At 36.1% G+C, this 26,003-nt stretch overlaps 2 protein-coding genes and 1 pseudogene across 5 annotated transcripts in view; 2 read left to right on the forward strand and 1 right to left on the reverse strand.

Annotated features, from left to right (window-relative positions):
- GALK2 (galactokinase 2) overlaps positions 1-5,724 on the reverse strand; it is a 138,145-nt gene extending 132,421 nt beyond the window's left edge. The window contains exon 1 of the mRNA XM_043555454.1: positions 5,502-5,724. Within this exon, the coding sequence (XP_043411389.1) occupies positions 5,502-5,521 (20 nt within the window). The 5' untranslated portion in view covers positions 5,522-5,724. The remainder of the gene's footprint in view (positions 1-5,501) is intronic.
- On the forward strand, positions 4,399-4,544 carry LOC122469914 (annotated as a pseudogene).
- A 141-nt stretch (positions 5,725-5,865) lies between the features above and the next one.
- The window catches only part of COPS2 (COP9 signalosome subunit 2), a 31,574-nt gene continuing 11,436 nt past the window's right edge, over positions 5,866-26,003 (forward strand). For 2 of the 4 annotated variants that reach the window (XR_006293304.1, XM_043555456.1), the window contains exons 1-6: positions 5,876-6,006; positions 17,286-17,399; positions 18,065-18,142; positions 22,446-22,571; positions 25,265-25,375; positions 25,506-25,583. Coding sequence is in view for 2 of the 4 variants with exons in the window: in XM_043555456.1 (XP_043411391.1) it covers positions 5,953-6,006; positions 17,286-17,399; positions 18,065-18,142; positions 22,446-22,571; positions 25,265-25,375; positions 25,506-25,583 (561 nt within the window). In the remaining 2 variants the exon portion in view is untranslated. Of the gene's footprint in view, positions 6,007-17,285; positions 17,400-18,064; positions 18,143-22,445; positions 22,572-25,264; positions 25,376-25,505; positions 25,584-26,003 lie in introns of all 4 variants that reach the window. The other 2 variants (XM_043555457.1, XR_006293305.1) reach the window with 2 other exon arrangements.

Here is a 26,003-nt window from a genome sequence, read left to right on the forward strand (position 1 = left end):
TGGTGCACTTAGTTTTGGCAAATATTCCTTAATATATCATAAAAAGCATAAAAAGCTCTTACAACTCAATGGTAATAACAAATAATCCAATTTAAAAATGGGCAACAGAACTGAAGACATACTTCACCAAAGAAGATACATGGATGACAAATAAGCACATGGAGAGATGTTCAAAATTAGTCAGTAAGGGTACGCAAATTAAAACCACAATAATACACCACTACACTCCTGCCAGAGTGGCTAAAATTAAAACAACTGACCATACCATGTGTTGACTAGGATGTGGTGCAAGTAGAACTCTTATATACCGCTGGTAGATATGCAAAATGGCAAAATCACTTAAACAATTTAAGAGTTCTACAGTTAAGCATACACTTACCATATAATCCAACCATTCCATTGCTAGGTACTTATCCATATTCATTATCTATTACTACAGAAGATTACCACAAACCTAGCAGTATAATTACCTCATAATGTCTATGGCTCAGGATTCAGGGTATGGCTTAGCTGCGTATGGCTTAGCATCTCACAAAGTCTTATCTGAGGTTCAACTGGGGACAGATTCATTTGTAAGATCACCTGTTAGCAATACAGTAAAACCTTGGATTGCAAGTAACTTGTTTTCTGAGTGTTCCGCAAGACAAGCGAACATTTCTAATAAATTTTAACTTGATAAACAAGCAATGTCTTGCAATACGAGTAGTACATGATGCTGAATGTCACATGATCACAACTGAGCCAATGGTTTTCTCTCTCTCTCTCTCTCTCTCTCTCTCTCTCTCTCTCTCTCTCTCACTGTCTCTGAGGGATTGTGGGTGACTGTGTCCCATGCTCAGATGCTCAGTCTCAGGCCACAGTGTTTGGCAGAAATCAGTGATTTTTCAGAATGTTGGAAGGTGCCCACAACTGGCACTAGTATATTTTTGTCACTTCAAGGCACCTTTTGGACAGTCCTTTGCTTTTCCATACAACAGTAAGCTTAGGAATGCTTTGCTTCATTCTAGGTCAGGCTGCCTGCAGATATAGACCCTTTCCTCAGCTGCCTTATTGCCAGTTACATTAAATACAGTATATGACAAGAGATTATTAATACTGTACTATAGTCAACATCCATGCGAGCAATGGCCCCCGTACAGAAAGAGGTTGAAAAGAACGGCAGTAAGAAGGAGATGATTACTGTGAAAGTTAAGAAAACCATAGAGAAATACGAATGATGTATGTGAGTGGCCGAAATTGCAAGATTTTACAAGAAGTCTACATCTGCATCTCGTCTGTAGAGGAGGAGGGGAAAAAGGCAGAGGAATCCCTCACTTCAAATGAAATTAGGGAGATGTGTAAAATGTGGGAAACAGTGCAAAATTTTGTAGAAAAGCACCACCCAAAAAGCAAGGCCGAATAAGGCTGTAGCAGTGCTAACAATGAATCTGTTTAATGACAATGCAATGTCACATTTCTATGAAATCCTCAAAAGGAGGCAAAAGCAAGTGCTATTGGATAGGTTCCTTGTTAAAGTTGTATGAAAAGAAAAAGATTCCATTGAGCCAATAGATAGCAGTGATTCTGTTAGCGTGCTAGTGATAGTGAAAGTCGTCCTACATAATAACCCTCCTTTCTTGTCTCCCTCACAACCAGCCACAAAGGTTTTCAAAGGTAAGTGCAGGTTAATTTATTTTTCTTCATATTTTGTGTTTTCTTTATTATTTTACATTACAGAATCGTAATCATTTTTATATGAATATTTTTCAGCTGTGGAATGAATCATCTATGTTTCCATTATTTTTTATGGGGAAATTTGCTTTGATACAAGTGCTTTGGGTCACAAGCATTATGGAACGAATTATGTTCACAAACCAAGGTTTTACTGTATTTAGTTCTTGTGCATTGCCAGAGTGAAGTCCACAGCTTCTTGCTGGCTGTTGGTCAGGTGGTGCCTTCAGCTCATTGACACATGATCCTTCATAACATCGCCTCTTACTTTCTCAAAGCAACAAGGGGGATAGAGTCTCTCCAGCAAGATGAGTTTACAATCTTGTATAACATAATTATATACACATAATCACATACATCACCTTTGCTGTATCTTGTTGGTTAGAAGCAAGTCACAGATCCCACCCACATTCAATGGGAAAGGATTATCCAAGAGCATGGGTAATAAGACCACCTTCAGTCTGTCCACCCCATTACTCGTAAGAAATGAAACATATGTCCACACAAAAACTTGTACACATATGTTCCTAGCTGCTTTATTTGTATAAGCTAAATACTGAAAAAACTCAAATATCCATCAACAAGTTAACAAAGAACTTGTAAGATATCCATACAATGGAACACTCAGCAATAAAAAGAAACAATCAATTGAAACCAATTGAAACAATATGGATGAATCTCAAAGTAATTATACTGAGTGAAAGAAGCCAGGCAAAAGAGAGTACATAATGTATGATTCATTTATATAAAATTTCACAAAATGAAAAATAATCTATATGACAAAAAGTAGATCAGTGGTTGCCTGAGAAAAGTGAAGAGGGTTGAAAAAGGATTACCAAGAAGTAATGAGGAAACTTCTGCAGTAATAAATATCCTCACTACCTTGGTTGTGGTAATGGTTCCACAGGTGTATACATATGTCAAAATTCATCAAAGTGTACACTTTAAGGATGTGCAGCTGTTGTATCTCAATGAAGCTGATAAGATTATACCTTAATAAAGTGTTTAATATATATCTTTATATTATTTTATTTTTATTCAAGAGAGAGAGAGAGTGAGAGCAGGGGAGAGGGGCAGAGGGAGAGAGAGAGAATCTTAAGCAGCCTCCATGCCCAGCATGGAGTCTAAAGCGGGGCTCAATCCCACAACCCTGGGATTATGAAATCAAAAGTTGGATGCTCAATCAACTGAGCTACCCAGGCGCCCTTAATATATATTTTTAAAACTTAGGATCCACTTTCTACAAAGGCATTACATCACATCAATGCTCCCTGTTAACATTTTTAAAAAATGTATTATTTACCACTGAATAAAATTGATGTCAAGAAAAAAAGACTATCATAATTGCACAAAGTATTCAGGATAGGTTGAGTGAGGTGACACTTAAATGGATCTTTAAGGACAGAAAATATTTTGATGCATAGAGATAGCTATAAGGGCACTCCCTGCACAGAAAAAATTAACATTTAGGGGCATTCAGTCAGTTGAGCGTCTGACTTTAGCTCAGGTCATGATCTCATTGTTTGTGGGTTTGCATCTGGCTCTGTATGGGTAGTTCAGACCCTGAAGTCTATTTCGGATTCTGTGTCTTCCTCTCTCTCTGCCCTCCCCTGCTCATGCTCTCTCTCTCTCTCTCTCTCAAAAAATAAATAAACATGGGGCACGTGGGTGACTCAGTTGGTAAAGCATCTGACTTCAGCTCATGTCATGATCTCAAGGTTTGCGGGTTCAAGCCCCATGTTCACCTCTGTGTTAACAGCTCAGAGCCTGGACCCTGCTTCAGATCTGTGTCTCCTTCTCTCTCTGCCCTGCCCCTTGCTCGTGTTCTGTCTCTCAAAAATAAATAAATGTTAAAATAAATAAATATATAAAGATTTAAAACTTTTTAAAGAAAAATTAACATTTATTCATTCAACAAACATTTTTTTTTAGGACTTGTGTCCCCAAGCACTGTGAAAACCTTTTTCTCTGTCTTAGAAAATTTCCAGACTGGGTTGGTTAAATTTGTAAATGACTAGGAATATTATGCTCAAAATTTAGCTGCAGTTTTTCTAGTGCTCCTAGTCACTAACGTAAGTTGAATAATTATTTTCCATTGTAAAAGTAAAGAATTACATTAAAAAGCAGAAAATTATATCAATAAATTCAATATAAATCAACATGCAGTTTTATTCATGTGATCACTATGTACATGGTTAACAGATAATTGCAAAATTGCTATACAAATAGAAAGCACAACTATGTAGTTCTGATTACTCTGAGCAAATAAACCTCTTAGCCACCTTGGAATTCTATTTTCTCTTTTGAAGAATTATGGATTTCAGGTAAAGTAACCATGTGACTTACGGTTCAAACTTCTGAGAGTGATGGATGACAATTATTATTCTGGGACAGCAGTACTAAATCAGGGCTGTCTCAGAAAACTAGGATGTAAAGTCACCTCAGTTATAGGGAGATTTTTTTTTTTTGGTTTGTTTTAAGGTTTACAAGTATAGATCCTAAACTCTACCCCAGACCTACTGAATCAGAATCTCTGGTATGGGATTTGGGAAGTTATAATCTAATGAACTGCCATGATTAGAAAGCCTTAGACCCCAAAGTGATATCATTAAAGGCTCTTCCAATTCAAAAATCCTATGTCTTACAGGGAAATTTTGAATATGGACTTGGTATTAGAAGACATTGGGGATTGCTTCTCGGCCTTTTGGCTAAGATCAAGTGTAGAAGACATTGGGGAATTATTAACTTTCTTGATGTAATAATCTGAAAACATAAGAAAATGTCCTTGGTTTTAGGACACATACATAGCTGCACTTAAGAGTGATGTATCATGATATCTGCATTTTACTTTCCATTGATTCAGGGTATATATACACAAACACAAAGCTGATAGTGGGTACACACATATTCACTGGACTATTCTTTCAGTTTTTCTGTATGTTTGAAATTCTCACAATAAAACGGTGCGAGGAAAAGACTATTAGGGAAAAACTTTGTTTATAGGTAGGCAGTATCATTGTTATAAATATAACTTTTAAGAACTATAACCAAAAAGATCACAATTCAATGGATTACTAAAAAATCCAGACTGTAATTCCTCCTCTTGGGCTTTTTCCTAAGAAAAAAATAAACTGACAAATATATTAGCTGCAAAATTGTTTAAAATAATACTGGTTTTGCAATATTCTAAATGTGTAACAATAATGGCATGCTTAAGTAAATCATTATGAGTTGGTACATTCAACGAAGGGATTATTACCCAACTATTAAAATAATCATTGCCAAGAATATACGGTCCCATGTAATGGGACCCCCAATATATTGTCCCATGTTGTTACATAACTTGGTGTAAAAATAATCCGAAATTATATCTGTGCTATAACTATATAAAATTTGTGGATTCAAGTGAACAGAACTGGAAGTTTATATTGAAAGTACTGTTTGAAACGCAGTTTTCCCCTTGTATTTCGTGTTTCCTTTTTCATTCTGAATTCTGCTAATGATTTTGTGCAACAATAATGCATATTTTAAAGACCAGTCGTTTACTGTTACCTTAATTTCGGGTAAGGGCAGTAAAGGTCAGTTTATAACCTGTTGAACAACTGAGTAAGACTTTAGGCGCCTTAATTGATTGATGCTTAACGGTGTGGGACAGCCACAGTATCGTTTTGCCGACTACAAACACGCATTAGGTGTAAACCGTGCCGCTAAAAAGGTCTCCAAACATCACAGGAATACCCACCACAATATGTGGGCAAAATGGCAAATAGATGAAGTAGAAATACTACTACCTGTCAAATAGGACGGGCATGTCAGCCTTTTCTCCGCGAAAGGCTTCTGGTCCTACGGTGCCTTTTACTTTCACCAGAATGAAATGGTTCCAGAGTCCCAGGCAAGGGAAGAGACTGTTCCCTTGCCCAGGAGGCTGGAAACTGCTCAGTGTGAGCTCAAGGTTTCCAAGGCCCTTCAGCGGAGATCCTCAGCACTAGACGATTCCCCAGTTGCTAGGTTTAGTTGCTAAGGCACGAACCGCCTCGCAGGAAGAAGGGGCAGTGCACTCCCTTTTGGCGTCGTAGTGAATCCTCCCGATACCGAGCGCATTTGTTCCGGGAGGAAACATTCTGCACCTCTAAGAGCGACGGGAAGGCGAGGAGAAGCTGCGAGTGACGCCTCTGAGCCGTGGAGCATTGTGGGAGGAGGTTGTCTCCAATTTCTCCTCCCTCTCCCCCCCTCCCGGCCAAGATGTCTGACATGGAGGATGATTTCATGTGCGATGATGAGGAGGACTACGACCTGGTGAGGCGGAGGGGACGGAACTATGGGGTTAGAGGTGGTGTCTGGCTTTAGAGGTTGGGGCAGGGGCCACCGCGGCCTCTCCCCGTAAAACATGTGCTTCTTCCCGTCTCTCGGTGCAGTGACAGGACGAGTTTACCTCCTCCCCCTTCCCGCACCGGGCCTGGGCCCTGCTTCTCCAGCATGGGGGAGGGGAGGGTAAAGGAGGCAGCAAAGGGGGTCCCGAGCTTTGCGCTCCAAGTCCGAGTGCCTCCTCGTTTACGTGGACACTCCTGGCCTCCAGGGTCCGGTTTTCGGTGCCTCCTACCTCCTCCCCACCTCCGGAGCCGCCTCGGGGATCGTGCAGCGGTCTAGGCCCTGGCTCTGCCCTCTCAGGCCCAGCTTTCTGGGCTCCTCTTCTTAACCCTAGAACTGAGACAGTGCGAAATGCTGAGACAAGGGTCTGAAAACTGGGGGGCCTTACTGCTCCCAGTCCTGACCGCGAAACGCCACTTGTGAGTCTCCTGGAAACAGAGCTTAATAATAAGTCTTGTATGGGGTCCGTTTTGGTTTAAGGTAAAGGTGCAGCGGAGAATTCAGAGCAAGGATAGCTGAAAAAGAAGTAGTTAAATTACTTGTTTAAAGAAAAAAGCTGGGGAGGAGGTTTTGGGGGTTTTTCTGTTTGTTTTGGTGTGTGGGGGAGGTAGGGATAAGGGGATTGATCCAATGGATTTTTTTCTTGACTGAGAGGTTTCCTAGTAATCAAAGTTAAAAAAATCAACCGTATAACAATGAACGAATTTATGTAGCTGAACGGTGGTCTGTGAAGATTCAAGGTTTAACTTATCAACGGATTTACAGGTTTTCAAAAATAATTCACTACCATTACAGGTTGCTGTTCAGAAACAGTATCTGTGTGAACTAAGGAAAATTATCCGGATCAAGAATTAGCACCAATTTTTTTGTTGTTGTTGCATGGTTCCTGCATATGATACTGATGCTGCATTATCCTAAAGTTATGAAGTAGATGTTTAGGGAAATCTGACTTACTTTATATTTTAAGTGCCAGATATTCGTGAGTAGACATTAATATATTGTTTTGAATTCGTGTAAAACTTCTTTGTATAGTAATTTACAATTAATTTTTATATTTTAAATGAAAGCACCTTTGCAAAAGGTAGAGGGAGATGCTTGCTGTTACCTGAAAATCATAGTAGAGGTTTTAATCATTCTTAAACTTGAATGGAGAGTTTTGCTAATAGTTTTGATTTCTGCTTTACGTTTCAGTTTGTGTAAACCAAGTCAGTTGTAGGCAGCACATTAAGTGCATTAAGAATGTATTAGTTGTGATATCATGTGCATTTTTACTTGTACATTTATTTATATTACAGGTATTTTAATAACTGTAGAAGTGTCTCTTTTAAATATGTCTGTTTTTTATTTTTGTTTTTAAACGTTTCTGCTTATCTTTCCTAAACAATAGTTTATTGAGTACATGACTTATTAGGACTGTGATAAACTTGAAGATCATCATTGAAAATGCGGTGTAGGAATGGCCTACACTGAGGCATAAAATGAGAATTTTACTGTCCCATGTAGTGCTCAGTTTTCACAAGAATTCTATTGTTAAACATATATTGTTTAACTTGGCTAGGTTTTCCCAGCTTTTTAGAGCCTACAGTATAATGCAGTACAATACAAAGCCAAATACATAGTTGTTTTGACTTATATTTTCTTAACCAAAAAAAGTAAGATTTTACACTGGTACATAATTAAGTGAATTCTTCCCCCACAGCATTCTGTTAAATAGTCCTCCCTCCCCCCCATATCTCTTACATAGGTATCATTCTGCCTTCTCAATCCTGTATCAAGTAGTGAAAGCTTTTATGCTTTGTTTACTATGAGTTAAAGTCATTTGATGGCGTAAAATTTATTTAGTAATTTATTTTATGCTTTCTTAGTTAATTTCCTTAAACCACTGTATGTTAAAAAAAAAAAAAAAAATTAGGAGTGCCTATGTGGCTCGGTCGGTTAAGCATGAACTCTTGATCTCGGCTCAGGTTTTGATCTCAGGGTTGTGAGTTCAAGCCCCGAGTGTGTTAGGGTGTTGGGCTCCACGCTGGGCATAGTGCCTACTTAAAAGAAAGATAAAGGTGGTTGGGGGGAGCACATAGCTGGCTCAGTTAGTAGGGCATGGGACTGTTGATTTCAGGATTGTAAACTGAAGCTGCACATTGGGTATAGAGATTACTTAAAAATAAAATATAAAAAAAGATTGAGGGAAGCTGGTTGCCATTTCATGCTTACATGTTGTCAGAAGAGAAGTTATTGGGGGTTTTTTCGTAGTTATTTGCCTGGGTCTTGTTGTTTCTTGCAATTTAAAGAGTCCAAAGAATTGACTTGCTCTTTTAGGGAAATTTCTTTTTTATTAAAAGAAATGTATGATTTGTGGGAAAATTTGCCATCACTTCATTTTAGTCAAAATGTTAACTAAAGCCATGAGTATTTCTGACCACAGATATATTCAGCATATCTTTTGTAGGTTGTTTATTGATAAATTTTAATACCCTAAATCATTTTTTGTACTTGTCCCATCTAGTGGAAGTAGGTAGTTAGGATACCACCAGGCAAAGTAAAAATCTGTTTCTAAAACTATACTGTTTTTATCTAAGAAAGTAAATAATGGTTTATGCTCAAGATCTAGAAGAAAAGAGAACCAACTTAGTTTAAAAAAAAGAAGCAAGCGTGAAAGAAATTAATTTGCTTGAGCTCTTATTTCTAAGACCTATTTTATTTTTTTATTAGAGGGAGACGCAGGCATTATCTAAGCATAGGAATTTATGTAGCATTAAATGGAGAAGTAGGAGATGATACTGGTAAATGTCTTGATTATTTGCTGGTCTAATAATACTAAATAATAACTCTACTGCCATTCATTAAGTAAATAAGGTTATTGGTAAGTTAACTATTGCAATTCCACCGTCCAGCCATTCTAGCATGAAGTTGCTTTGTATTTCTAGTAATCTTTTTAGAAAGGAGTTAGGACAGACTGACTTCATTCCAACAATCTATCCTTGAGTAGATCCTGTGATAGGGCACGGTATATTTGAGTTTAGTGTATTGCAAGCAAAAAAAATTGTCAAAAGGTAGAGTAATTCCACTTGGTTAAATGTATTACCAATCTGTGAGTCTTATATTACCCTAGTCAAGCTCATAGCTGTGATCAGTGAATGAATGTTTAATAGTGTTGTGGTTTTTTTTTTTTAGTCTTAGTATATATAGTATACTTATACTATATACTAATACTTAGTATATTTTAATGCCATGAATATTTACTTTGTTCTTTGCTTTTTGAGAAGGAGAGGTGTGAGTCTTAACTATAGGATATCTTTATGGAATCTCTTACTTCGTTACCATTTTAACAAGATCAGCAAATGATGGCTTGAACTTTATTTTCTCATGTTATAAAAAAACCCTAGAACGTAGTTTAACAAATTAAAAACTAACACTACTATTTTTTAAAAAATATTTTTGAATTACTACAAAAAATATGTAATCTCCTTTGAAAAAGAAGTGGCAATATAAGAACAAAGGCAAAAGAATGATTCTAGGAATTTGTATATTTGGTATAAGGACTATCACTTATCATTGTGCAATATGAGGAGCTTTGATGTTAAAGGTTATTTCACTCTGAGACTCTTGTCCCAGTAAGTTAATATTTGACAAAATGTTGTACAGATTTCAAACAATATACTGTTTATGGTCTAGGCCAGTGTTTTCTATGTTGCACACACATTTGGAGTTGCATGTAGACTTCATGAAGATGAAATTTGATTGTACAGCTGAGGCTTTTAAAAGAAACTTAACATGTTTAATTGTAAATAATTGGAAACAACTCCAAGTTATCAATAGGAGGGGAATACTATTGATATTAATAAGGTTATAGATGAATTATATATCCATGGTGTGGAATGCTATGTTGGCACTTCAAACCATGCTACTAAACAATGTTCCATGATACGAAAAACTTTTGATCAGTTGTATTTGTCAGGACTCTTGGGCATAAGAGGAATATATGTCAAACAAGCTTAAACTAAAAAGAGCATGTGTTGGTTTACATCACCAGGAAGTAGAAATATGGTTGGGTTCATGGCTCAGATGATGGTAGTGGGTCTTTTTTCTGTTTCTGTATCTCTTCCTGGTCTGCTTTCCTCACTGTGTTGGCATAATTGCCTTCACAAGATGTAATGCAGCATCTTCCTAGCATTATAACCCAAAGCCAAAAAGGTGTTCCTTGCTAGAGCTAACAGCAAAGCCCTAGGAAGGACTTTTAGTGACCCAGCTGATGTCTGTGTAGCCTTCTGTGAACCACTGGCTCACTGTAGAGAGGGAGATGGGTTGCTTGCCCTCCTCTGTGGATGGCGCACTGTAATTGAGAGCCCTCACCTGGGAGAGAAAGGGTTGATCACCAATGCTCTGAACATAGTGAACATATATCCACTATAAATATGTAATCTGTATTACAATTTTATTGGGTAGGAATAAAATTTATTTTATTGAGTGGGAAAATATAGAAAAAAATTCTACAAGATCTGAAGTGTCAGAAAAACTAAAATTTATTACTTACAAACCTTTCACAGTGAACCTGTATTGCTTTTATTGCTGAAGTGAGAGGGGGACAGGTTCCAGGGTACAAATTATGAACAAAAAATCTTAACTTTGATCATGAGAGGTCACACAGTAATTATGTCATTGCTCAAAATTTTTTAGAGTTCTTAAAAATTGTCTTCAGAACCTGAACCATGTAGCTTTTTATAATGGGTAATATATGCACATGGTTAAAAAAATATAAAAAGATTCCTTTCTATTTTTGTTCCCAATTTGTCTAGTTCCCATTCCTCACCATAGGTAACCAAATACAAATTTTTCCCCCTCTCTTTGTTTTTTAATTTATCTTAGAGATTATTCCATGTAAAGTATACAAAAGTTTACTTATTCTTTTTACAGCTGCTTTAATTGTGTGGATGTGCCATACTCTATGTAACCAGTTCTCTCTTATTAAGCATTTGGCCTGTTTTCTTTTGCTGTTATAAACAATGTGCAGCTTTTTTTCTTTTTTAAACTTCAGTGATAATCAGGCTTTATCCTTTTTTATAGATGTCGAAAACTGTATTCTGAGTCATATTTGATAAATAAGTTGGGCCATCAAACCGGGTGATAGTGTTTTAGGTCAGAAATATTTAGTGTTTTTGAACTGTTTCAAAAGTGTTGAACAAAACTGTTCAAAAGTGTTTCTGAAGTGTTTCTTCAGAATTTCAGAAGCATTACTTCATAATATGCATTAGTATCATGATTGGAATAATTTTACTACCTCTTAAAATTACTACTTCAGGACGCCTGGGTGGCTCAGTCAAGCAACTGACTCTTGATTTCAGCTCAGGTCATGGGGTCGAGCCCCACATAGGGCTCCATCAGGCTCCATGCTCAGCATGTATTCTCTCTCTCCCTCTGTTGCTCTCCCCCACTCACACGCTTTCTCTAAAATAAAATGAAACACTTTTTTAAAAAATTACTGCTTCAAGGATAAGTATTGGTTTGGAATATAAGTTTTGATGCATTTCCAAAAAGTCCTGTTGCATTACCTCATAGGTATACTTTGTATAATGAGATTGGAGAGGTTCAAACAAGAATAGCTAAAATGATAAGTTAACAGGAGACAGCTCTTACATGCTAAGAATAAGATAAATTTAAGGCTTTTTACCCCTAACTGAAATCTGTTAACTGTGAATATTCAACAGCGTGAATTTGTACTTGTATATTATATCTCAAAATAAACACATGGACCTCAGTGGGAATTAGAAAGCTAGAAAGCTCCGAGGGTTCGACCTACCCCCCCCCCCCATTTGATAAGAGAAACTAAAGCAGCATGTCTGAGTGACTTACTTAAATTTACAGGACAAATTAGTGGGAGAGTCAAAACTGTAGCCCAGGTCTAATGACATTTATGACTTTCTTTGGAAAATTTAATTTGAAGCCTAACAGTTTGGAATAAATAAAATAATGTTCTGATTTACACTGTAGATAAATTAGGACCCATTAACTTAAGTGAAATTTTAAAAACTTTGAGCGACTTTATGAATGTCTAAACCACAAATGGCTACTTAGGACTTCTATCATATCTAGTCCTTAAGGATAGTGAGACCTTGCCCTTTGCTTCTCTGTGCCTGGCATCTAGTATAGCCGTCACGACATGGTCAGGGCTTGAGGAACATTGTTAATAGTGAGTGTTGTTTTCCTAGAACACATTTCACAGACTTTTATTGACAAGGTACCGGAGAATAAGTAGGAACTGTGGAACTGACCCTGTTCAGCAGTAGGTCCATTCCAGCAGAGTGAAAATTGCCCCTGGCTATATAGTTTTGTATGTTACTTTCGAACATTCATCCATTTTTCATTTCAATTAAACAAACACTTACTGAGCATTTTGTATTATACCAGACTCAGGGGACACCAAGATGAGGAAGAGAAAGTTCTGCTTTTTGAGAAGCTCATGGTAGTGAGATGAGGGGAGGTGGGAACAAAACACACTCACAAGGCTCCATGTTAGAGAGATTCGTGTCATTTAGAAGCTGACTAAGGAGAAAATTTATTTTCCTAAGTAGGGTTGAAGAAAGTATCACAAGGCAAACCTTGATGAATATGTTTTCCAGCAGTGTTAGGGCTAGGAACCATCATAGGAGAAAAGTGGGAAGTGTGCTAATAGGGGAGGTAGTTTAGAATTCCTAGCAGAGAGAACAGTTTATGTCAAAGCAGAGATTTTGAATTGTGTGGCACATTTGGGGAAGGAAGAATAGGTTTGGGTGTTGTGCATGGATCACATATTGCTTTGGGGAGATGGCAGGACATGAGGTATTATGTAAGTAGGTGGTACTTAATGAAATTTAGTGAGTTTTTCAATCCCTTTAACAACGTTCAAGTGTTTTCATATATTAAATTTTTTGTTTCTTAAAAAATTTTGTTTTTTGTTTGAATTATCAGATTCTCTTTTAAAAAGTATTTTCTTTAAACTTTTACAGATTATAGTTAATACCCTTCTCATCTGACAGGGGAATTGTGTTTAGCAGTATTTGTTTAATACTTTTCCTATAGTCTCTATTCTGATCAGTAACACTGTGTGTGACCAAGTCATTGATAGGCACTAAAGATAACTTTATTTCCCTTTATCCCGTACCCATGTGGTGGGTCCTTTTTATTTTACATCCTTAATATCATTTGACATCTTCTATACTTACACTTGTTTCCTCCCTTTTCTCCTATTTGAAATCAGACCTCCATCATCTTTTAACCAGACTGTTGTTTATTAGAGTATCCAGTGGGCTACTTCGTTACTACCAGAGTACCTTCCTAAAACACAAGCGATTATTTCCCTGTAAAATCTTTTAGTGAGTGGCTCCACTTGATGTAAACTCCTTGCTAGACTTCTGTTGTCCTGTTCCTCTGTCTGATACCAGTTTATCTTTCATCAGTTCTTTATACACATCCTGTGCTTCAGCCCAGTCTGACTATTCATGCTTCTTTCAAATATGCGATACCATTTCAAGCTTCCATACCTTTACACATATTAACTGCTTTGTTTCAGATGCCCTTCCTTATCCCCAGGCAACTCCTATTCATACTTTTAGACCTGGTTCAGGTCATTTTTCCTTCCTGTAACTTTTTTTTTTTTTTAGCTGCTACTGTACCTAGTATGTGTCTCTTAATTGCTTTTATCATGTTATAGCATTGCTATTTGCATATCTGTCTCTGACCATGAATCGCTTGAGGGGAAAGATTTGGTTTGCATTTGTGTGAGCAACACTTAACTACTGGTCTATGCTAAAGATCATTATCAAGTATCTAAATAGATATCTAACAAAAGATATCCAAAAACGGAATTATTCTAGACTTCTCAAAATATCAGTGTAATAACTAAGGAATGGATTACTATATGTGGTACATAGCTTGTACTGATTCATTAAACTGCCTATGACAGGTTAGTGATATCACAGAGATCGGTTCAAACCCATTTGAACATGCTATTGCAGATCATAACAAGGGACTGCCTGATTATAAGAATGCCAGTCAGGGACATCTATGTGGCTTAGTCAGTTGATTAAGGATCCAACTTTGACTCAGGTCATGATCTCATGGTTTAGTTTGTGAGGTCAAGCCCCACACTGGGCTCTCTACTGTCAGCGTGGAGACCGCTTCGGATCCTCTGTTCCCCTCTCTCTGCCCCTCCTTCACACACACACTTTCTCTCTCTCAAAAATAAATAAACATTAAAAAAAAAAAAAAAAAAAAGAATGCCAGTCAGTAACATATCAGTTGTACCAATTCTTGTGTATTTATACATTTTGCCAGTAACTCTTAGAATTGAATTGCAGTTATGCAAAAGATATTATATGTTCCACTTCATCCATACACAGTTGACCCTTGAAAATCCATGTATAGCTTTTTATTCTCCCCAAACTTCATAGCCTACTGTAGTTGATCAGAAGACTTACTGATACCAAAACAATTAACACATAATTTATATGTTACATGTATTATGTTCTGTATTCTTACAATAACATAAGCAAAGAAAAGAATATTATTAAGAAAATCATAATAAGAAAATACATTTACAGTACTATAGCATGTTTATCAGGAAAAAAGTCCCCATGTAAGTGGACCCATGCATTTCAAACTCATGTTGTTCAAGGGTCAGCTGTAATATGAAAAACCAAAAGAATATATATATTTACAAAATGTTGAGGGCTAGATTAAGTCTTATCTTAATCATTGTGATTTGGGAGTGTTTTAACACCTAAAGTTTAGAAATATTAGTCGGGAGTCAATCAGATATCAGAAGTTGTATATAGCCAGGCTTGTACTATAAGAAATATTCAGTGACTGAATGATAAGGCATTGTGTTAGACATGGTACGAAATGTAAAGGTTCTTGTCTTCAACAATGTTATAATCAGGTCAGTAATTTCCAGGTAATTGAAGTTCTAAAATGTTATTATTTTAAAATAGTATTTTCTCCTCCCTTTTCTCACTCATATCCTGGCATAGTTGTTTTATTCTAACCTGTTGTGGGCTAAGAAACCAAAAACAAATGGACTTTGAGTGAGATTCCAATTCTTAGACTTTATGATAGATACAAATAAAAACAAATTATTTCCAAGTTGAAGGATGTATTCTAAAGATTTGGATTGCAGAAAAATCATTTTCTGGTTTAGCTGGCTATTTATGTTATTGAACAGTTATCTAGAGAACTGATTTCCAAAGGTGTAGAGTAGGTTTTATAGCTATGATTTTTACTCCCACATCTTCCCTGAGTAGGTGACACTATGCAGTAGTTAACCAGAGGAAGAGTGGGGGAACGAATTTTGGCCATTTATGTGGTGGCCACAGTGGCTGCAGTAAAATGAATCAGGGAGAGCTTAATTAATAGATATGATTGGATGCGTAGTCAGGAGTAAGATTTTGATAATTTTTGAAATTAATTTTAAGAGCAATATGAAACCATTTGGAGAAGAGGAATGTACGTGCTAATTTACATTTTATGAAGGTTATTCTGGCTGCTTACCATGAGAAGGTTGGAATTTGAAGGTGTAAAAGGAGGGGTGCAGAGAGATGAAAGTGACTTAGTAGGCTAGGCTGGTAGCAAGGGAGATAGAGGAAAGTGCATGAATTTGAATTGGAGACATATGTTGAAAGTAGAATCAATAAAGACTTTTTTATGTTCCAACAATCTGACTGCCTTTGGTTCTTTAGTTACCTTCCATAATGCTGTTTTGTGTCTACTGTTTTCTTTCCCCTCTCCTCTTATGTCTAGCATGCAGACTCCCATTTATCTTTCAAGACCTATCTCAGAATCCTTCACTATCATAGCATTATTTAGGCTTATTTATTTAAGTTTTTATTAATTGCTTTTCTAGTTTAATCAGTTGTAATCAACCTTAGATTACAGGGTTAAGAAGTGAATGATTGATTATGAAATTGAAGTGTTGCAAAGGATTTTCATGTTAAACATAACTGAACTCCCAATCAAATCTGTGAGACTGCGTCCCTGCCTCATGTCCTTACACAAGAAAATAATTGTCCTCTAGAGGGTGCACATTACAAAGCCTCTGTGGTCAGATAAAACTGGTTTTGTACTAACATCAGACATACCCCTCCATCTGCTGGTCACAGGAAAAATTCATCTTGTGTTCATATATTTTTGATCTTTCTAGCACTATGCTCACTATAACTTTTTTCATTCTTTGGCCTTTATGAAATATTACAGATTTTTTGTGAGTATCTTTAAAAAAATTTACTCAGTATTTGGATTTAGAAACGACTCTGTTAATACTGTGTGTCTTTTTGTGTTTACTTTCATGTACTATTCTTAATATAACAGTCAACTTGCCTTTTGGAATAACTTGAAACTGATGGAAATACTTTTGTGTCTTAAAACAATGATTTTCATTATACTAATCTTTATGTTTTATAATCCTCATCATTAAATTGAATATCTTGGGACTATTTTAAACTCTTTGTTGACACAACTCCACAAAATAGCTGCTTTATTCCAATTTTCCTTTCTACTTTATTGTTTCAGTACTTAGAAGTGAATTTATGTGATAAAAGTCATATGAAGTTACATAAATTCATTTTCTTCTGATTTGTTATAAAGCTAAAGTATATTAATATAACTAAATAGCTATTGAGTAAGTGGAGTGCACAAAAAGCAAATATTCTTATTAATATACAATTATATTTAACTATGTATATATGTAGCTATATATATATATATTTAGCAATGTATATATGCTATATGCATATTATCACCCCAGGTAGTTAGGCCATATTAGAATAATGAAATTTAGACTTAAGGAGTAGAGAAAATTACATTACAGAACTTAAGATGAATAATTAGCATTTATGTAATAATTAGCATTTACAGTGATTTTTCTTGGGTTCCATGACCAACAAAAGGTTAACCACAACAGAATTGGGGCTCATTAACCCATTATTTCTTTGCATTTTGCTTTTCTGTTAATTCTGTGGAAAGTGTAGTTTTGATCTGAAAGTAAGTGATTCTGTTCTCCCCACTTGATTTTGACTTTTTTACTTTTTTTTTTAAATAAGGGTTAAGTATCAGTTACATTTTACCTATGTTTGCAAGGTTGTTTTGTGCAAATGTATGGTTTTCCATCTTAACAGTATTCACTTTTTACAGGGCAGTGTGTGGGTTTCTTTTTCATTGTAGTATCTCTTTCTAACAAACAGGAATACTCTGAAGATAGTAACTCCGAGCCAAATGTGGATTTGGAAAATCAGTACTATAATTCCAAAGCATTAAAAGAAGATGACCCAAAAGCAGCATTAAGCAGTTTTCAAAAGGTTCATATTTTTTCTGATTGATTCTGTGTCTTAAAGTTTATTTTTTTTAAATGATGTCTTAGATCAAATAAGTTCCAAGTGATTTTATCTCAGAAATGTGTTTTGGATACTGAGTGGTAATCCTATAAATAAGTTTGCATTATGCAGCACAAGCAAATATTTCAAAATGGATATCCTGTTTTTTCTAATCAAGCTGTCTATAGAGCAGGGCCATTGTCCTGAAAAGCTAGTGTGGTTCTGGACAAAGGAAATCAACATGAATGATCAATAGGTATTACCCCTGCAATTTTATTCCTTCTTCGGGGACAGATCACACAGGTGTGGTTTCAGTGTTAAGTAAGGTGATTTCTTGACTATTGATACACTTTTGGATTATTCTTATCAATGGATTATTCAGATGGGGAAAAAAAGGATTTAAGGGACTATATAATAGTCAAATAGTAGTTCTTAATATTTGATGAAGTAACTTAAAAATTAGCTCACTTATCCTTAAGCGTTTTAAGACTCGTTTCCTTTTTAAAGCCTTTAAAAAATGGCATTGAGAAATGGAATTCTTGGGGAAACCTTCTTAATTCGTATGATGGAAAACTAATTCAAAACAGACATTGTCATTAGAAAATAACATTAACATTTTTGTTAGGCTAAAAGTGTCTTCTATTTTTTAGGTTTTGGAACTTGAAGGTGAAAAAGGAGAATGGGGATTTAAAGCACTGAAGCAAATGATTAAGATTAACTTCAAGTTGGTAAGATTTGTTTTGAGGGGAATTAAACTAATAATGAAATGAATTCTGTAAGTAAAAACCACATGGCAACAAAATGGCATTATATCTACCTCTTTAAAATAATTCTGTTGATACATTTCCGTATTTAGCCTAGCTTTCATTTGTGACTACCACAATACTAAGTAAAAAACATTCTGCAAAGAAATCAAACTTTTTTGAAAGCTTATCCTTTAGATACTCAGACAGTGTTTGGCTTCCTTATTAACAGGACTTTTCCAAAAACTATTGTTTATTTTGGAATTTTAAAATTTTACTTTGTATTACAAGGAGTTCCTCTTCCACTGATAAGGACAAAAACCTTAGCATTATTCTTGACTCCTGTCTTTGTCTCTCACCCCTCAAATAATCCATTGGTAATTCCAGGTGTCTTTATATCTTTTAAAAATATATCCAGTATCTGACTGCTGCTTAACCATTTTTATCTCTATTACTCTGGTTCAAACCAACATCATCTCTCACCTGGATTATTTCAGTAGCTTCTTCTATGCTTGCCTTATTAACAGTCTATTCTTCACAAGCAGCAGGGTGATCCTTTTTGGTTTTGATTTTGTTTTTAGAGTGATCCTTTTAAAATGTAAGTGAGGCTGTGTCATTCCTTTGCTCTAAATCTTCTAATGGTTCCCACTCTCCTTAATAAAATCCAAATCCTGGGGTATCTGGCTGGCTCAGTCAGTTAAGTGTATGACTCCTGATTTTGGCTCAGGTCCTGATCTCACAGTTGGTGAGATCGGTTTGTGAGTTCAAGCCCTGCATCAGGTTCTGCATAGAGTGTTGAGCCTGCTTCATATTCTCTCTCTCCCTGTCTGCCCCTCCCCTATTCATGCACCCTCTCTCAAAATAAATAAATAAAACTTTAAAAAATAATAATAATAAAATAAAATCCAAATCCTTACCATGACCTATAACACCCTACATCATCTTACCCTTTCTGATCTTATTTTCTCTGTATGGCTTCCTTGCTGTTCCTCCTGTCATCCTAAGGATGCGCCTACTCATAAACACTTGTATTTGCTATTTCCTCTGCCCCAAATGCTCCTCTGTAATAGTCGTATGGCTCTTTTCTTCATTTGATCAGATCTCTATTCGGTGTCACCATATATCAGGATGGCCTCCCTCTGGACCACCTTATGTAAAATAGCATCCTTCTCATCATCACTTACATTCATCTTACCCTGCTGTTTTTTTTCTTTGAATATATCACCACTTAATTGCCTTTCTGCTGCCCTCATCCCCATGGGTGGTAAGGTCCATGAGAGCAGGACTTTGTTTTATTCACTGTTATATTCCTACCACCTGTAGTAGTGGCTGGCATTCAGTAGGTACTCATATATGTTGTAGAAGTTGTAAATAATCTGGAACTGTCATGACATTGTACCCTCATAGAATGGTAGTCTTCAGGAGTGCAGGGTAGAGGTGGAGGGGAAAAAAATGGTTAGACAAGAGGACTAGTGACAGGTGTAAACCTTAAAATCACTAAGGGTAGAGGAACTTTTGAGAAGCTTAGAGAGCAGAGGTAAACACTTGCTTCTGTGGCAGATGAAAGGATAGCTGGTAATCTGTTACCACTTTCTTTTTCTCCTGTCTCTAATTTCTCATATGTCTCCTCCCTGTCACCGTTAACTTCTCTGTCCCTTCTGTTTGAAATTGAACTCCCTGAATTGACTGTTACTTTTGTCCAGGTAACTTCTGCTAATCTTGCATCCTGTTCTTCTTGCCATATTCTCACTTTGGCATCCTCAGCTACCTTTAGTAGTAGAAGCCCTCCATGACATTTACAAAAACTATCCACAAAATATTTTAGCTCATTCTTCACCCCCCAAAATATCAAGACTATTCAAAACATTTTAAACAGTAATAAGTATGTTGTCGATTGCTTTTCAATATCATTAAAAAAGGAAAATGTCTGTCTTGCGTTTACCCAAAGAATATGTTGCACAAAGCCCTTGTGCTTTCTTTCCATTTATTATTTGTGAAAATATTAAACACAAATACATACTATATTTAAATCAATAGCTTAGATATGGGAGAATCATCAGGTGTCTCAAGGGATAGAGATTTTGATTAAGTAATTTTAGTGACATTAGAACCTCATTGTTCAACTCTTAAGATTCTACGATTTGAGGAGCCCCTGGGTGGTTCAGTTGGATAAGTGTCTGACTTTGGCTCAGGTCATGATCTCACAGCTCGTGAGGTTGAGCTCCGCGTTGGGCTCTCTACTGACAGCTCAGAGCCTGGAGCCTGCTTCAGATTTTGTGTCTCCCTCTCTCTCTCTGCCCCTTCCCTGCTTTCACTCACTCTCTCTCTCTCAATCAAAAATAAACATTAAAAACATTTTTTTTTAAGATTCTATGATTTGAAATAATACAATAGACCCTATAGAAATCAACTTTCTTAACATACTAGCAGTAGTTTAGTGTTTGAGCCCATTTAAATATATGCTACCCATAAAACTTGATCTTACCATTTTACCTTGAGCCAAGATGGTAAGCAAGTAAGGGAAAGGATTATTTGTATTTTGTGTTATTTTTGCCTGCCTTCCTTTTCTATCTTTTATTTGCTCAAACAACATCTGTGAATAAGTTGTGTTTTATAAGAGTAGTTTGAGCTTCCACCCCTCAGTTTCTAGTTGGATTCAGAATAGGACCCATGTTGCCATGTGAAGGTTTTGAGCAATAAAAAGTTAGAAGGGTTTTGTTATCAACTGCTCTGTGTTAACTGCTGCAATTTACCTGATCTTCCTGTAGTCTTTAATTACAGTAACAGAATTATTGAAAAATGAGCTTTAAAGTTATTAGAGTATAAAGGAATGAATTAAAAACGAACTTTCTGCTAAAATCCTATTTCTAATTTGCCTTTCGCCATAAGATATGTTCTGTAATTTGGGTTTTAACAGTACTAGGATATTACCTATTATTTACCCTCACATAGTACTGACATATTTGGAAATACAAGTGGTTTGATTTATATATATATATAACTACATGTATATATAACTAAAGTTTTTCCCTTGTTCTGTCCATTTTTTCCCCCCACCCCAACTACTGTTTTCTTTTTTTGTAATTCCATTCTTGCTTAGGTTTCAGGGAGTCTTCTCATGTTTTTTTGTCCCTCATGCTGTATCCCAGGGCAGGACATAGTCATAAGCAGGAAAATTACATTATCATTTTTCATCCTAATAAACACATGTGGTCGTTAATCAAGAAAAACACTGTATCTGCCAGTGTCCTACCTCCCTGATTAAAAGTGGAGTAGAACCCAGTAAAAAGAGGGATTAATAGCAGTAGGAGATTGTCAGGACTGTGGATTCAGGCTATCAGATTAGACTCATAAATGGACTTCTATGGTATACTTTTTTTTTTTAATGTTTATTTATTTTTGAGAGAGAGAGAGTGAGCAGGGGAGGTGCAGAGAGAGGGAGACACAGAATCCAAAGCAGGCTCCAGGGTCCGAGCTGTCAGCACAGAGCCTGATGCGGGGCTCGAACTCACCGAGTGTGAGATCATTACCTGAGCCAAAGTCAGACGCCCAACCGACTGAGCCACCCAGGCGCCCCTTCCACGGTATACTTTGAGGGATGATAGGCCATTCGCCAAAATACTTAAGTGATTGAAATTTCAGGGGTAGTTCCTTATTTCCTCTGATCTCTCATGTTTTCTTGGAATAACCACAGTAGTGCAAATAGTCCTGCAAGGAATAGCAACATTAGCTATATCTGCTATTGAGTAGAGCCTTGGGTGGGAGGACTTTTCTCAATAGTGGGATGAGTACCTGGGCTTGAAAAGTTTCCTTCACCTCACATTTTACCGTTGAGCCAACCAATAATGAATGGAGAAAAGAAACATACCACTATTGTTGGAGAACTTTCTCATCAAGGGGTAAATCTTCAGAAGAGGATATAGCTGATATCTGTGTAGTTGAGACCCAAGGCATTTGAAAAGTTGGATTTATTTATATTTTTTGGTTTGTGAATATTGTAGTAGTTCTTATGATTTCAATAAATGTACAATGAGAACATATCTGAAATTTTGAAAATTTGTAAATTGTAGTCTTTCATAGGCTAACTTCATAAATTTGGTTCATGTGTCCCAGTGATTTAGAAATTTCAAATTTAAGCTAAAATGTTTATAGCGTTTCTGTCATACATACTTTCTCTATCGTAAAACCTTATTTTTCAATTATGTAGTAATATGTACTATAATCTTAATTGTATAGAAATTTTCGTGCATAAATACATATCTAATAATGCATTTTTCTTCCCTCATAGACAAACTTTCCAGAAATGATGAACAGATATAAACAACTATTGACCTATATTCGGAGTGCAGTCACAAGAAATTATTCTGAAAAATCCATTAATTCTATTCTTGATTATATCTCTACTTCTAAACAGGTTAGATTCTGGTTGTTCCTTTTAGTACTTATCAATGTGTTGTTATTTATACTAAAGTCTTTGTTCTTTTTTTTTTTAAATAAGATCTAGAGGTTCTAGTTAAGCAATTATGCCAGTCAGTAAAGTGCTTTAGAAATAATGTACTCTATATTGTTTTCTTATAGTACTAATTATGCAATATTAAAATGTAATAAGTAGCTTAATCTCTTCAAATAATATCTTGAGATACCAACATAATCTGCACACAACTTTTGTAGACTTAAACTCCCGTACAGTTACTATTATAGTTTGTTTCAACAAACTCCATCACCACCTCAGTTAGATTTGTGTAGATTTGATTAACTACAGATCCTTGAAGGGATACCCTGTACTCATATTAGTACTTGGCATTGCCATTAGGTGTTTAGTAAATTCTTTTGTAAAGAATGGGTGGATGATGGATGACGAAAGGAACAGTTAATGATGAGGAAACTACAGTGGACCTTGGGAATGATAGTGCTTTTGCTATTCCAGATTCTGGTTATTAAGAAAAGCAATGATGATGTTATTATATTGCTAAGGGAATTTTTAATTGGATTGTTTGTTCGTATTCTTTTAAGCAACATAGTCCTAAGTTTCAGCTTTCTTAAACCATGGTATTTTAGCACAAGAAGTATTCTCTGTCATTTAGGATTTCTTAAAACATTTGATATTTTTTGTGTTCATAATAAAAAATGTTCATCTCAGAATCTCTTTGATTCTTTTCTACTCGATGTCATTTTTATTTCTTGAGGTAGTTTATTACTTTTATGCTTTATATCTAAAATGTATGTAATGGAAATAGAGAAAAATAAACTTAAAATTGACCCTTGAACAACATGGGGGCTAGGATGCCAACCCCTGTCCCTCCTACCTCACAGTTCAAAATCTGCGTATAACTTACTCCTCAAAAACTTAACTACTGGGGTGGCTCAGTTGGTTGGGCATCTGACTTCATCTCGGGTCCTGATCCCATGCTTCGTGGGTTCGAGCCCCGTGTCAGGCTCTGTGCTCGTAGCTCTGAGCCTGGAGTCTGCTTCAGATTCTGTGTCTCCTTCTCTCTCTGCCCCTTCCCTGCTTGCACTCTGTCTCCCCAAAATAAATAAATACTAAAAAACAAAAACAAAAACAAAAACAAACTTCTAATAGCCTGCTGTTGACCAGAAGCTTTACCTGTAATATAAACAGTTGATTAACATACTTTGTATGTTATGTATATAGTATATTCTTTTTAAAAAAAAATTTTTTTTTTAACATTTATTTATTTTTGAGACAGAGACAGAGCATGAACGGGGGAGGGGCAGAGAGAGAGGGAGACACAGAATCGGAAGTAGGTTCCAGGCTCTGAGCCGTCAGCCCAGAGCCCGACGCAGGGCTCGATCTCACGGACCGCAAGATTGTGACCTGAGCCGAAGTCGGATGTCAACCGACTGAGCCACCCAGGCGCCCCTGTGTATAGTATATTCTTACAATAAAGTAAACTAGAGGAAAAAAATGTTATGGAGAAAATTATAAGGAAGAGAAGATACATTTATGGTACTGTACATTTATGGGTACTGTATCCAAAAAATCCACATATAAGTGGACTCGTGCAGTTCAAACCCATGTTGTTCAAGGGTCAACTGTATATGTTTTATTAAAACATTAGCACTTAATGGCACTAATTCTAGAGTTGTTACATATCAAAGGGATTTTCTTAAGTGAGAAAATATTTTCTGGGTTTTAAAACCAAGTCTCCTCAAAACATTTTTGGTACACTGTAAATGTTATGCCAGATGTTAGTGGGGGGGATTAATTTTAAAACTTTAAGATTGTGTGTTGCCTCATGCTACTATATGTAAGCTTTTTGTCTTTTGAAAGTAAGAATAGGTATTGGGTGGGGGATACTCAGCTTATTCAGTATGCCATCAGCAGTCGTGAATAAATAGGCAGCCTTTTCTGAAAGTATTAAATTTTCCTGTCCTCATGGCCCTCTTACCTCTTGATCCTATTAAGTAGAGATCTAGAGAATCAGATATTCAAACAAAGGCAGAGCCCAGTGTGGGGAGAGGAGGGTGGGTAGGGGAGCTTATTGTAATGCAAAACAAAGGGTAAGTTCCATCAAAAAATGTCACACTCAGACTTGTGAATTGATGGTGTTTAGACATAGCTCAAATTGTGCTAGATTTTTCCCTCTACCCAACCCTAGCACTTTACCAGTAACCTAAGAGTTGTGTAGTTGAGTTACTTGATAGGTTACATTTATAGAAGAAGTTTTGAAGGGATCTTACTTTTCTTTGTTTCTTTAGCTATTTGCCTAGTGTTTGCCATGTGGTAGGTACCAAATGAGAGTTTAGTGAATAAGATACACACTATTAACAATAGTACAAGTAGTTCAGTGTGCATGTCATTCACTTCCATCAATATAAAATGAGTTATTAGATTGGAAAGGACAAACCTACACTAAGAGCATTAGATATTTTCTGGGTTTTATTTTTCAAAAACATTAAAAACAGATCTTGGCACTTTTTACAAATTTGGTCTCTATTTTGCTAAGGTTTTGTTAAATAGTAGGATGTCACAGACATTCGGAAACAGATAGTGTATCTTATGTATTATTAAAGTTCAAAGATGCACTTTTAGTTTGCTCAAATTAACTTTATTAACAGGTACAAATTTGCTGTTTACAATTATAGAATTCTGATTTTTTATGTCAGATGGATTTACTGCAGGAATTCTATGAAACAACACTGGAAGCTTTGAAAGATGCTAAGAATGATAGACTGTGGTTTAAGACAAACACAAAGGTAACAATTACAGTTACTTACTTTTTTTTTTTTTTTGAAGAGTGGGAGGGTATCCTTAATAAACTCTCCTAAAGATTCATACCTTTTTCTTTTGAAATCTTTTAATTTCAATAAGTATGTTCTTTTACAGCTTGGGAAATTATATTTAGAACGAGAAGAATATGGAAAGCTTCAAAAAATTTTACGCCAGTTACATCAGTCCTGCCAGGTAGGATTCTCTTACTTTTTCTTAATATTTCTTCATAATAAAAAAGCATTAAAAAATTGTATTTGAAACTTTGGTTTAGGGGCGCCTGGGTGGCACAGTCGGTTAAGCGTCCGACTTCAGCCAGGTCACGATCTCGCGGTCTGCGAGTTCGAGCCCCGCGTCAGGCTCTGGGCTGATGGCTCAGAGCCTGGAGCCTGTTTCCGATTCTGTGTCTCCCTCTCTCTCTGCCCCTCCCCCGTTCATGCTCTGTCTCTCTCTGTCCCAAAAATAAATAAACGTTGAAAAAAAAAAAAGAAAAGAAACATTGGTTTAGGGATGTTTTTGTTCAAACATCATCCCAAAAATAAAATTTGGTACATAAGATATGAAAAGGCTCATTCAAAAAAGAATTTCTTATTTATTTTGAGAGAGAGAGAGAGA

This window comes from Prionailurus bengalensis, chromosome B3, assembly GCF_016509475.1.
Source record: "Prionailurus bengalensis isolate Pbe53 chromosome B3, Fcat_Pben_1.1_paternal_pri, whole genome shotgun sequence".
Lineage (NCBI taxonomy): Eukaryota > Metazoa > Chordata > Mammalia > Carnivora > Felidae > Prionailurus > Prionailurus bengalensis.